The sequence below is a fragment of the Bos mutus genome, chromosome 12, assembly GCF_027580195.1.
Source record: "Bos mutus isolate GX-2022 chromosome 12, NWIPB_WYAK_1.1, whole genome shotgun sequence".
NCBI classification, from domain to species: domain Eukaryota; kingdom Metazoa; phylum Chordata; class Mammalia; order Artiodactyla; family Bovidae; genus Bos; species Bos mutus.
In genome coordinates, this window is record NC_091628.1 from 20,940,769 (window position 1) to 20,952,929 (window position 12,161).

Sequence of the window (12,161 nt, forward strand, 5' to 3'; positions counted from 1 at the left end):
AAGGGCTCAGTCCCATGAGACTGCTTCAGATGCCCACTGCAAATAGTAAGTCCCCAGCCCCCGACCCCCAACTTCTGTCCACTTCGGCTGTAAACCAGAGGTTCCTACCAGCCCTCATCTAATTCAAGGGATTTGCTAGAGGGGCTCACAGAACTCAGGGAAACACATTTACTATTTTATTAAAGGATCTGATAAAGGATACAGATGAACAGCCAGATGAAGAGATGCATAGGCTGAGGTCCGGGAGGGTGCTAAGTGCAGGAGCTTTGGTCCCTGTGGCGATGGAGATCCATCACCCTCCTGGTGTGATTGTGTTCCCCAGGCTCACTGAACCCCTCTACTCTTGAGAGTTTATGGAGGCTTCCTCACGTGCTGCTGTTCAGTCACTCAGTCGTGTCCAACTCTTTGAGACCCCATGGACTGCAGCACTCCAGGCTTCCCTGTCCTCCACTATCTCCCAGAGTTTGCTCAAATCCATTTCCACTGAGTTGGTGATGCCATCCTTCTTATCCTCTGTGTCTTCTCCTTTTGCCTTCAATCTTCCCCAGCATCAGTGTCTTTTCCTCACATAGGCATGAGCAATTATTAACTTCACTTCCAGCCCCTCTCCTCTCATGGATGTGGGGGGTTATGGGGTGAGGAAGGGGATGTGTCTGCAAGTTTCTAAACATAGCTTGCTTTTTCTGGTGACCACACTGATTAGAACAAGAAATGCTCCTAGTGCTTATCACTTCGGAAATTGCAAGGCTCTTCAGAATTCTGTGTCAGAAACCAGGGCAGAGACCAATATATATATATTTCTTACTATTTACACCTGCCCAGCTTTCTGTCCCCAGACTATGTTGCTGAGGTTGAAACAGAAAAATCCATGCTGTTTACTATTAGGAAAACTTTGACTCCTCTCTGAGCCTTTTCCCTGGATGACCTTGTTCCCTATAGTTGGCCATCCAGGAGTGAGGAGTCAATCCAAAAAAAGTTGCCTTGGTCCAATTATTAAACCTAATTCCGTTCTTTTAATCCTCTCCTAAAAGTTCACCAGATGGCCGATACCAAAATTGGGTTGATTATATTCTTTGCAGCCAAAGATGGAGAAGCTCTATACAGTCAGCAAAAACAAGATTAGGAGCTGACTGGGGCTCAGATCATGAACTCCTTTTGACAAAATCAGAATTAAATTGAAGAAACTAGGGGAAACCACTAGACCATTCAGGTATGACCTAAATAAAATCCCTTATGATTAAACAGTGGAAGGGACAAATAGATTCAAGGGATTAGATCTTATAGAATGCCTGAAGAACTATGGACGGAGATTTGTGACATTGTACAGGAGGCAGTGATCAAGACCATCCCCAAGAAAAAGAAGTGAAAAAGGCAAAATGGTTGCCTGAGGAGGCCTTACAAATAGCTGAGCAAAGAAGAGAAGTGAAAGGCAAAGGAGAAAAGGAAAGATATACCCATTTGAATGGAGAATTCCAAAGAATAGCACAGAGAGATAAGAAAGCCTTCCTCAGTGATCAGTGCAAAGAAATAGAGGAAAACAATAGAATGGGAAAGACTAGAGATCTCTTCAAGAGAGTTAGAGATACCAAGGGAACATTTCATGCAAAGATGGGCACAATACAGGACAGAAATGAAAGCAGAAGATATTAAGAAGAGGTGACAAGAATACACAGAAAAACTATACAAAAAAGATCTTTATGAGCCAGATAACCATGATGGTGTGATCACTCACCTAGAGCCAGACATCCTAGAATGCAAAGTCAAACGGACCTTAGGAACCATCACTACGAACAAAGCTAGTGGAGGTGATGGAATTCCAGTTGAGCTATTTCAATTCCTGAAAGAGGATGCTGTGAAAGTGCTGCACTCAATATGCCAGGAAAATTGGAAAACTTAGCAGTGGCAACAGGACTGGAAAAAGTCAGTTTTCATTCCAATCCCAAAGAAGGGCAATGCCAAAGAATGTTCAAACTACTGCACAATTGCCCTCATCTCACATGCTAGTAAAGTAATGCTCAAAATTCTCCAAGCCAGGTTTCAACAGTACATGAACCATGAACTTCCAGATGTTCAAGCTGGGTTTAGAAAAGGCAGAGGAACCAGAGATCAAACTGCCAACATCCACTGGATCATAGAAAAAGCAAGAGAGTTCCAATAAAACATGTATTTCTGCTTTACTGACTATGCCAAAGCCTTTGACTGTGTGAATCACAACAAACTGTGGAAAATTCTTAAAAAGAGATGGGAATACCTGACCACCTTACCTGCCCCTGAGTAATCTGTATGCAGGTCAAGAAGCAACAGTTAGAACCAGACATGGATCAACAGACTGCTTCCAAATAGGGAAAGGAGTACAACAAGGCTGTTTATCGTCACCCTGCTTATTGAACTTATATGCAGAGTACATCATGAGAAATGCTGGGCTGGATGAAGCACAAGCTGGAATTAAGATTGCCAGGAGAAATATCGATAACCTCAGATATGCAGATGACACCACCCTTATGGTAGAAAGCAAAGAGGAACTAAAGAATCTCTTGATGAAAGTGAAAGAGAGTGAAAAAGTTAGCTTAAAACTCAACATTCAAAAAACGAAGATCATGGCATCTGGTTCCATCCATTCATGGCAAATAGATGGGGAAACAATGGAAACGGTGACAGTATTTATTTTCTTGGGCTCCCAAATCACTGCAGATGGTGATTGCAGTCATGAAATTAAAAGATGCTTGCTCCTTGGAAGAAAAGCTATGACCAACCTAGACAGCATATTAAAAAGCAGAGACATTACTCTGCCAACAAATGTCCGTCTAGTCAAAGCCATGGCTTTTCCAGGAGTCACGTATGGATGTGAGAGTTGGACTCTAAAGAAAGTTGAGCACCAAAGAATTGATGCTTTCGAACTGTGGTGTTGAAGAAGACTCTTGAGAATCCCTTGGACTGCAAGGAGATCAAACAAGTCCATCCTAAAGGAAATCAGTCTTGAATATTCATTAGAAGGACTGATGCTGAAGCTGAAACTCCAATACTTTGGCCACCTGATGCAAAGAACTGACTCATTGAAAAAGACCCTGATGCTGGGAAAGACTGAAGACAGGAGGAGAAGGGGACGACAGAGGATGAGATGGTTGGATGGCATCACCAGTTCAATGGACATGAGTCTGAGCAAGTTCCAGGAGCTGGTGAAGGACAGGGAAGCCTGGCATGCTGCAGTCATGGGGTTGCAGAGTCAGATACGACCGAGTGCCTGGACTGAACTGAGAAGCTCCGTGCCCTGCTGGAGCAGCAGCCCCCTTTCTGTTTTCAGTGATATCCAAACTGTCGCCTGTGGAACTCTGTGAAAACTTGTCAAGAAGTACACAGACATCTTCGAAATTTTTAGGTGCTTTTGTCTAAAACCAATTTTCCTGAGGATGTGCCTGCATTTATATCAGATGTTCTCCCATTTCATAAACTTTGTTGTTGCTGTTGTTTAATCACTAAGTCATGTCCAACTCTTTTGCGAGCCCATGGACTGTAGCCCACCCGGCTTCTCTGTCCTTTGGATTTCCCAGGCAAGAATAGTGGAGTGGATTGCTATTTCCTTCTCCGTGGGATCTTCCTGACCCAGGGATTGAGCCTGCGTCTCCTGCATTGGTAGGTGGATTCTTTAACACTGAGCTACTTGCTTTGCATGGAGTTGAAAATGGCAACAGAAAGATACTACTAAATATTGAGTCGGGGAAAAACTTTTGTACTGAGATATAATTGACACATTATTTTCAGGTGTACAATATCATGATTCAAGACTTGAATATATTGTGACATGATCACGCCAAGTCTAGTTGTCATCCACCACCACACATAGTTACAACTCAATTTTTCCCCGGCGATGAGAACTTTTAAGATTGACTCTCTTGACAACTTTCAAATATGGATTTCAGTATTGTTAACTATAGCTAGCATGCTGTACACTACATGTACACTAGGACTTATTTTATAACTGAAAGTTGTACATTTTTGACTCCCTTCACCCATTTCATCCATCCTCTGATTTCCTGGAGGAAACTTTAATGGTCAATAAGGCAACTTAACCCACAGATCTTTCTGGTCTTCCTTATAAGTATTCCTGATAAGAGAGAAGAAACAAGGGTATTTTGACTTAAGACGTTTTAGATTCTATAAAGTAGACCACAGCAATGCATTTGTCTTTTTGAATTAATGTTTTCATTTTCTTCAGAAAAACATAGAGGTGAAATTGCTGGATGATGCAGTAGTTTTATTTTTGTTTTTGAAGAATCTTCATACTGTTTTTCACAGTGGCTGCACCAATTCACATTTCCACCATAAGTGCACAAGGATTATGCCTCCTTGCCAACACTTGTTATCTGTTGTATTTTTGATAATAACCACTCTGACAGGTGTGAGGTGATATTTCATATGATATTGAACTCAACTACAGCTAATAATCTGTCTTACAAGATATATTTCATTTTATTTTTATAATTTTCCTCGAAATGCTTATTGATAATTATTTATTTGAATGAAAAAATGAAGTAAAATTTTTTTCTGACAGAAAGTAAGCATAATTTCCCTGATTCATCTGACAATAGGATTTAAATAACTAGGCTACAGGGTGATCTTCTTCTATAAAAATCTGCTGTTCTCAAAGTTGGAGAAAACTATATGTAAGCATGGGATGAGATAAAAGCACTTTATTAAAAAATTGTGCTAGTAAATATATACTCAATTTAAAACATTAAAAAGTTCCCAATTCTTTTTTAGTATATATGGTTAAACAAAATGTCGTTAAGTGACAAAATAACAGATAAAAATAGCAGTTATATAATATGTTTTGGTATATTTTAATAAATGTGCAAAAATTCGTTTCACAAGTCAGGTGGTTTCCAATATTTTGCTTTAAATAAAACCCATGAAAGCATCATAGAATCTGTCAGTAATTCATCAAAAGTAATATTGGATAATAGACAACTATAATTCATATAGCATAAAATTTACCATTTTAAAGTGTACAATTCAGTGACTTTTAGAATATCCATAAATTTGTGCAATCACTATGATAATTTTAAAACATTTTTATTATCTGAAAAGAAATATTGAACATTCCTTAGCCATCAAAATTGGTCCCCCTTCCTTCTTTCCCCCCCCATATCCCCCTATGCTATTAGCACTTACTAATCAGCTTTCTGGGTCTGCAGATTTGCCTATTGTGGGCATTTCATATAAATAGAATCTTACAATATTTAATGACTACTTAACAACATGCCTCCTGATGTGCCAGGTACTATTCTAAAAGGAATACAATGATAAGCAAGCAGACAGTTCTCTCCTTTCCCAGTGTTTCTCTTCTAGAAGAGGAAGACTAAAAAACCAGTAAGAAACACATGATTATCTTGGGCAGAAGTAAGTACTGGGAAGAAAATAAACCCAGGTGATATGCTCGGAAGTGCTATGAAGAGGTAGGGTTCATTTGGGAGTGTAAGACTGTTTAAGTAGCTAACATTGGAGCTGAAGCCACTGTTTAAGCAGCTAACGTTGGAGCTGAAGCCTCAGTGGTGAGAAGAAAGTAGCTGAAAGGTGAACCCCGTTGGTGCAAAGACTACCAGGAGGAAGGAGGTTGGTGTTTCTGGGGATTTCCAAACCAGGGCTTGGAAACTACTGAGCAGAAGAGGTGAGCTTGTAGAGTCATTTCATGGTAAGTGCAATGGTAAGGAGTTGATGTGTTTGAATAAGAGGAGGAACTGATCTGGTTTATATTTTAAAACAAAATCCTTCTGGCTACTGTGATCAAAATGGATTGTATGGGTTCAAAAGAAGAAACAGAGAAAGCAGTTAGACTCCATGTGGCAGTAGAGGCCAGAGATTATGGTGACCTAGGGTGGAGATGATACAAATGGAAAATTCAAGATACATTTTGGAGGTAGAGCTGATAGCGCTTGTTAATGGTCTGGATAGAACTGTGAGAAAAAGAAAAGGATTAAGGATAACTCCTAGGATCTTAGTTTCGAACAACTACATGAAAGATGTAGTAGATTTAAAGCTACTGTTGGGAATGTTTGCAACACCTATTAAACAGTTAAGTGACAATGTAGAGTAGCGTTAGATATGTGAGTTCAGAAATGTGGTCAGGGTAGAGATTATTACTGGAATCAAGAGCATATGGATGGTATTTAAAACCATTGCGGCAGGCTGAATAATGTCCCTTAAATATGTCTATGTCCTAATTCCTGGAAACTTAAAGAACCTATCGTGTATGAAAGCAACTTTAAAAATCTGTCACTTGTGCAACTTCTCTGGTAGTCCAGTGAGGAAGACTCTGCACTCCAATGCAGGGGGTCCGGGTCTGATCACTGTTCAGGGAACTAGATCCCACTAGTCGCAACTAAAAACGTACCTCGTGCCACAACTAAAACCCTGTGCAGCCAAATATAATCTGTCATTTGTAAGTCTAAAAACCACCACCCAAGGCAGGTTTTATTATCCTACATTTAGTAGATGGTCAACTAGAGGCTCAGAGAAGTGGAATGCCTTGTTCTAGGTTGCAAAGCTGGAAAATACCTCAACCTCCCTTCAAGTGCCTTACAGAATTTCTATGAAGTTGGAAGGTGGTAAAGAGACAGAGACCTATCACCTTGGCTGTGCCAAAACTTGCCCTATAAGACAGGTATTTCTACAAGGCCCATCCCGTTCTTTGTCCAGCTCTGGCATATTCTTTTTCTCCCCTCCAAAGCCCTTGCCAGCCCAGTCACACCACATAGACCAAGACCATTCCTCAGCCGGATCGATAACTGTGGGAGGCCTAATGGGGTTATCACATAACCAACGACCCCACAAGCCAGGCCCTGTGCCAAGCAACTGACATTCATTCAGTCATCACAATAACTCTCTCCATTGTTTCCAGTGCAAGCTAGAAGGGAAGGATCACTGGGGAATGGGAAGAAGGACCAAGGAGCATGGGTGCCTGAGTTCAAGTCTGGGGGGTGCTATAGGCCTAACTTGAAGCTACAGTTTAATTATGGGCTAGTAACACAGCCATCTAAGAAAACGAGGAGGTTGACAACACAGGTCATCTCTTAAGCTCCTTCGAAGATGCTTGCATGAGGTCTTTTCTTCCCCGACTCCTGGCGCTCCACTATTAAGGGCAGTGGCAGGAGTACAGCGATAGTCCGCTCCACCGAGGGCTGCCCTTTGGTTCTCTGTCTTAGAGGACGGTGCAGGCGGTGACTCCGAGGCCACCAAGCTCCCCAGGCCAGGAACGATAAGTAGGCGATAGGTCATCTCAGGACAAGGGAAAGGAAGCTCTGAAGAACTACTACTCCCAGGAGACCACGGGGTACCACTCGCCGGCCCGAGGCAGATGCGTGTTGGGAGCAGCTAAGCATGCTCGGTGGTCAGGCCCCCGCCCCGCGAGGGACAGATAACTCGTGCGCATGCCCAACCTCGCGCCAACACGTTCAAGCTTCTTTCCTTCCTGCGGGATTCTTTTCTTTCCGGCCTCGCCCAGGCTAGCTTTTCCCCGCCCCACCAACGCCCCCTTTTCAGGGATTTTTGCGGTGGGCGGGATACCCCAAGCGCGTTCCCAGGAGTGTGTACGCGCGCGTTCCCGGGAGATGAAAGAGGGAGGGCACTAAACACTGGGTGTGGAAGGTGACCAGGGGACCGCGGGTGACGGAAGGCGCCTGCGCTCTAGAGGCGGTGCGGCAAGGCTACGGGAATGGCGGAGGAGCGGGGCGGAAACGGCCCCAGAGGACTGGCGGCGCACGCGCATTGGGCCGCCAGCGCCCCGCCCACTTTGTCAGTTACCCCTCCTCCTCCTCCACCACCCTCCCGGAAGTGCAGCCGCCCTCGCGCCCACCAGCGGCCACCCCCTGCGGCAAGCCCCGCCCCCATCGGCCCCGCCCCCCGACTCTCCACCCCCTCCCTCCGGTGGTGGCGCCGGGTTGCAGCGCCGGTCGTGGCGGTTTCGTCGCCCGAAGCCGGGAGCGCGGAGTCGTCCCCGGGGAAGGCGGCCAGGCTATGATCGCGGGTCCCCGGCGGCCCGCTCCGGCCAAACAGAGTCTCTGTCTCAGCTGGTGCCTGCGCTCGAGCGGTCGTCTCAGCCCAATCCCGCGGCGCAGTTGGCGGCGGCGCCCCCGGCGCGCCCCCTCCTCTGATGGCGGCAGAGATCCAGCCTAAGCCTCTGACCCGCAAGCCGATCCTGCTGCAGCGGGTCGAGGGCTCTCAGGAGGTGGTGAACATGGCCGTGATCGTGCCCAAGGAGGAGGGTGTCATCAGTGTCTCGGAGGACAGGTGAGAACCGCTGCCCCCTCGGCCGCGAGCAGGGGCGGGACGGGCCGGCGGTCCCCGAAGCCCGCTTCTGGGGCTGTGCCTCCACGTCGGCGCGAGGGCGAGAGCGCTTGCCCAAGTTTTTATTCTAATGCGCATCCTGCTGGTGCCGGTGTCCAGCCGCGCAGTCGCCGCTGCTGCGTGGCTCCGGGACGCGGAGCCGGGACGGCAGCGTTCTGTTGGGGCTTGCTCGGGTGGCGTCCGCCGGGGCCAGGGTGGCCCTTGGACTAACGGTGCGCCGGCCACTGGACCTTGGTCCAGCCCTGAGGACAGTGGAGGGAGAGGGAGGCGCTGCCCGGCCCTGCAGGTGTGTGCGTGGGGAGGATGCTCAGAGCTCTGTAAGATAACTAAGGGGTTTTGAGAACTCTGGTACAGTTCTGAAGGCTCCAGACGGAGGAAAGCAAATGCCACTCCCTTCGCCCAGACATTCTCACCGAATCCAGATCTCCCAGACATCTTCCACTGAATTCAATAAATATTGCAAGTTGTGAAGAGTATCTGGGCTTGTGCCCAGAAGGAGAGCTGACTTCTCTCCTTTGCCCTATTTAAGCTCAAGGGGAAGCTCCTAGAACTTTTGGAGGGACCACTGCTGCAAATAGCTCTGGAGTTCCTTCCCTTTGCTTGCTTCCTTTTTTTTTTTTTTTTTGCCTAATTTTGCTTAATTTGCAGAAGTAGAGCCAGTTGTTCTGCCTGTAGTATTCTCCCATGTTTTTTAGACAGTGCTGTTTTTTTGTTTGTTTGAACTTAATGTCCTTTAATATGCAAAGATTATGCAGATGAAGCTCATTTCCAGAGGAATGAAGCTTAAATATAGTAGTAATAGTTTTGATCTGGAATTGTTGCTTTTATAGTTTCAACTCGTATTCTACAAAATGTCATATTGTAGAGGTGTATGACAAGGAGCTTTAGCCTTTAAATGGTAGATAGGTTTTCTTAATGTAATGAGGTAAAACATATTTTTTCTTGGTGACTTGTAAAATTTCAGGCAAAGAAAGGCGAAGCAACAATGTGTTCATACCGTCTTTATAGTCATTTCAGTGCTTTGCATGCAGTGTGGTCTCAAAAAATGTTTCTGACAGGTCTATTCATATCATAGATTCTTCAGTATAATTAGGATGATTACATATTAATGTCATATTTTTCTCTACATCGTACTCCATAAGATGGCCAAATGGTGCCTGATTCACTTCCTATACAGATCCAAGGGAAAATATTGTAAACATACCCCAATGGCAAGCAGTCTGCTAAAAACAGAAGAAATTCATGGGCTGTAATGGAATATATGGATGTAGAAACCACTTGAAATTCACAGAGAAGGCTTAAGAGTGTTTAATTTTTCCACAGAGGCAAAATTCTACTAAATAGGTTGCTTTTGGACCTAGAAATTCTTTGTCACAGAATTGTGTTTTTTTAAAAGAGAATATATCGATAGACGTCACTTTCCCTGTCTTTAACTACTGGAGATGAAACTGCTCATTCTAATTGCTGTAGGAAATTCATAAGTAAGTTTGTTGAATCAAGTAGGAGAGGGAGAAAGGTAATTAAAACCTAAGTGGCTTTAGTATTAGTTTTGGAACTTTCTACTTTGAAAGTAGAAGTTAGTTTTCCTAGTTTTCTTTTTTTTAAGTGTTCAAAGGGATCTTAGAGATTATTTGCTATAACACCTTCATTTTACGGTTGAGAAAATTTAAGCCAGAGCATTTATCTGCCCAAATTCATGTACCTGGTGGTGAAACCAAGCTTGGCTCCTGGTTTCTGATTTCCATCTCACTGTTTATACTAAAGGAAACAACTTCAGTTGGGGGTACATTTTAGAGTATTTGGAGACTCTGAAGTAGCATATATGAAAGAAAGTGAAGATGCGTTTCATTTGATTATGGGACAAAATGACTGCAGTCTTTAGCTATATATTAATTTTTACTCTCTCAGTTTACAATGTAAGTAATAGAAAATATTTTATAATGCAGTTAGTGTTAAAATAGTAAGTCTAGGATTTTTCTTAATGTATTTTCTTATTACTAAGGTCAACAAGTCTGTGTTTCTGTAGGTCATATAGTCACATGTGACAAGAACTTTGTTAGAGCTCAGTTTCAATCATGGCTTCCATTAAAAGAGAACTGATCTCTATTCTTTCTTTTCAAAAGCTGGTGTCACTGTCACTTGACGTAATAGTAAAGATATGAAGATAGAATATTGGATTTTCATCAAAACCTACCAAGCCATTTCCATTTACCACTTCAGCTAGACTCTAGTAGTTTTCATTCCTGAACTGTAAGGTTAAACCACAAAATAATGTCCTAGTTCTGAATGACAGTGTTTCACAAGTCCTTTTGAAACCTTGGTTTTCCTTTTTGACTTCTGATTCCTAATAGCCTTTATGATATCTTCGAAAGCAACATTTTCTATCTTTTTAAACAATGTTATTGGTGCTTGTTGTCCATTTATCTTCTCCATGAATTCCCTAAGGTGCTATGTGCGTCTTACTCATTGTAATATCTTAAGGTCTAGTGTGGTGGCCGGCACATAGTAGGCCCTCAATGGATATATATTGATGCCTGATCTTTTTGTTGTTCCTGAAAGCACATCTTAATTATTGTAGACATTTCACTGATATTTGTTGGAATGAATTTTATGAAAACCAATGGCAGTTTTGTGTGGACAGATGTTCGGAAAAGGATTGGACTGGATGGCCTTGAAAGATGCCTTAAGGCGCTTCCCTGGTGACCCAGTGGTTATGACTCCGAGCTTCCACTGTAGAGGGTACAGGTTTGACCTCTGACTGGGGAAGATCCCGCATGCCACACCGACCAGCCCAAAGTTTTTAAAAACATGAAGAAAAGGTGCCTTAAAATTTTGAAAGACCATGCATTGTTCGTTCATTGTGTCAACAAACATTTAAATGCCTTTCCTGTGTTCCATGCACATATGCACACTTCATTGGTGAAAATGACAAGGTCCTTTCAAGGTGCTCATAGTTTAGTGGGACGTCAGAGTGTGTGTGTGTAATTTTAGAAGAAAATAAAACCACAACCTCCAAGATTTAGTTCTGAAAAGAGAATTTTTACATGAGGAAGAATAGCTGGGTTCTACAGCCCTTCTTGTTCCTTAAATCGTACTTACTTTAGGGGATTCTTTTGTTTGGGCTGTAATACCACTTTCACCCTAAGGCTGCTGTCCATCATGGGTTGATAATATTTTAATCTTCAGGACCAAGAGTGGCTGAAAACCCTTATTTTCAGTTCATCTGAGCACAGTTAAAACAGCCTGCAACTTTACTTCATACCAAGGGAGAAAACATATGGAAATTGAAGAAATATAAAAATGGGATTTCCCTGGTGGTCTGGTGGTTGAGACTCGGCACTTTCACTGCCGTGGCCTGTGATCAGTCCCTGGTGGGGAACTCTCACAAGCTGCGGCCAAAAAAAAAAAAAAGGAAGAAGAGATAAAAACAATCTGACTTACAAGTATAGATTTCTGGTATCATAAAATAGAATTTGTTCTCAGAACTCACTGGCCTTATCTGAGCCTGTCTTTGCTTTGGTTGTAGCTAGATTCCATCTCCAAAGGATATGCCCAACTTGGGTCCATTGGGCTCCTCATTTGCTGCTTCTGCCTGGACTGTCTTTTCTGAGTGAATGTCATTTTAGCATGCTTTGCTTAGGAGTTTCCTCCCAGACATTTTGGCTGTATTTTGATCTAGACCACTCTCTAGCTTGCAGCTTACCAGGGTGTGTCCAGTGGAGCCTCTTCAGGTATTGAAAGCTAGAAGAGACTGCTCCAGGTGGTACCCAGCCTAGTCCAGATCTTTATCTTTGTAAGTTCTTTATATGCACATCTTCACA

The 12,161-nt window shown here is 43.4% G+C and overlaps 1 protein-coding gene across 1 annotated transcript in view; it reads left to right on the forward strand.

Moving 5' to 3' along the window:
• Positions 1–7,896: 7,896 nt before the first annotated feature.
• Positions 7,897–12,161, forward strand: part of WDFY2 (WD repeat and FYVE domain containing 2) — a 192,537-nt gene continuing 188,272 nt past the window's right edge. The window contains exon 1 of the mRNA XM_005908956.3: positions 7,897–8,283. Coding sequence (XP_005909018.2) covers positions 8,147–8,283 — 137 coding nt within the window. The 5' untranslated portion in view covers positions 7,897–8,146. The remainder of the gene's footprint in view (positions 8,284–12,161) is intronic.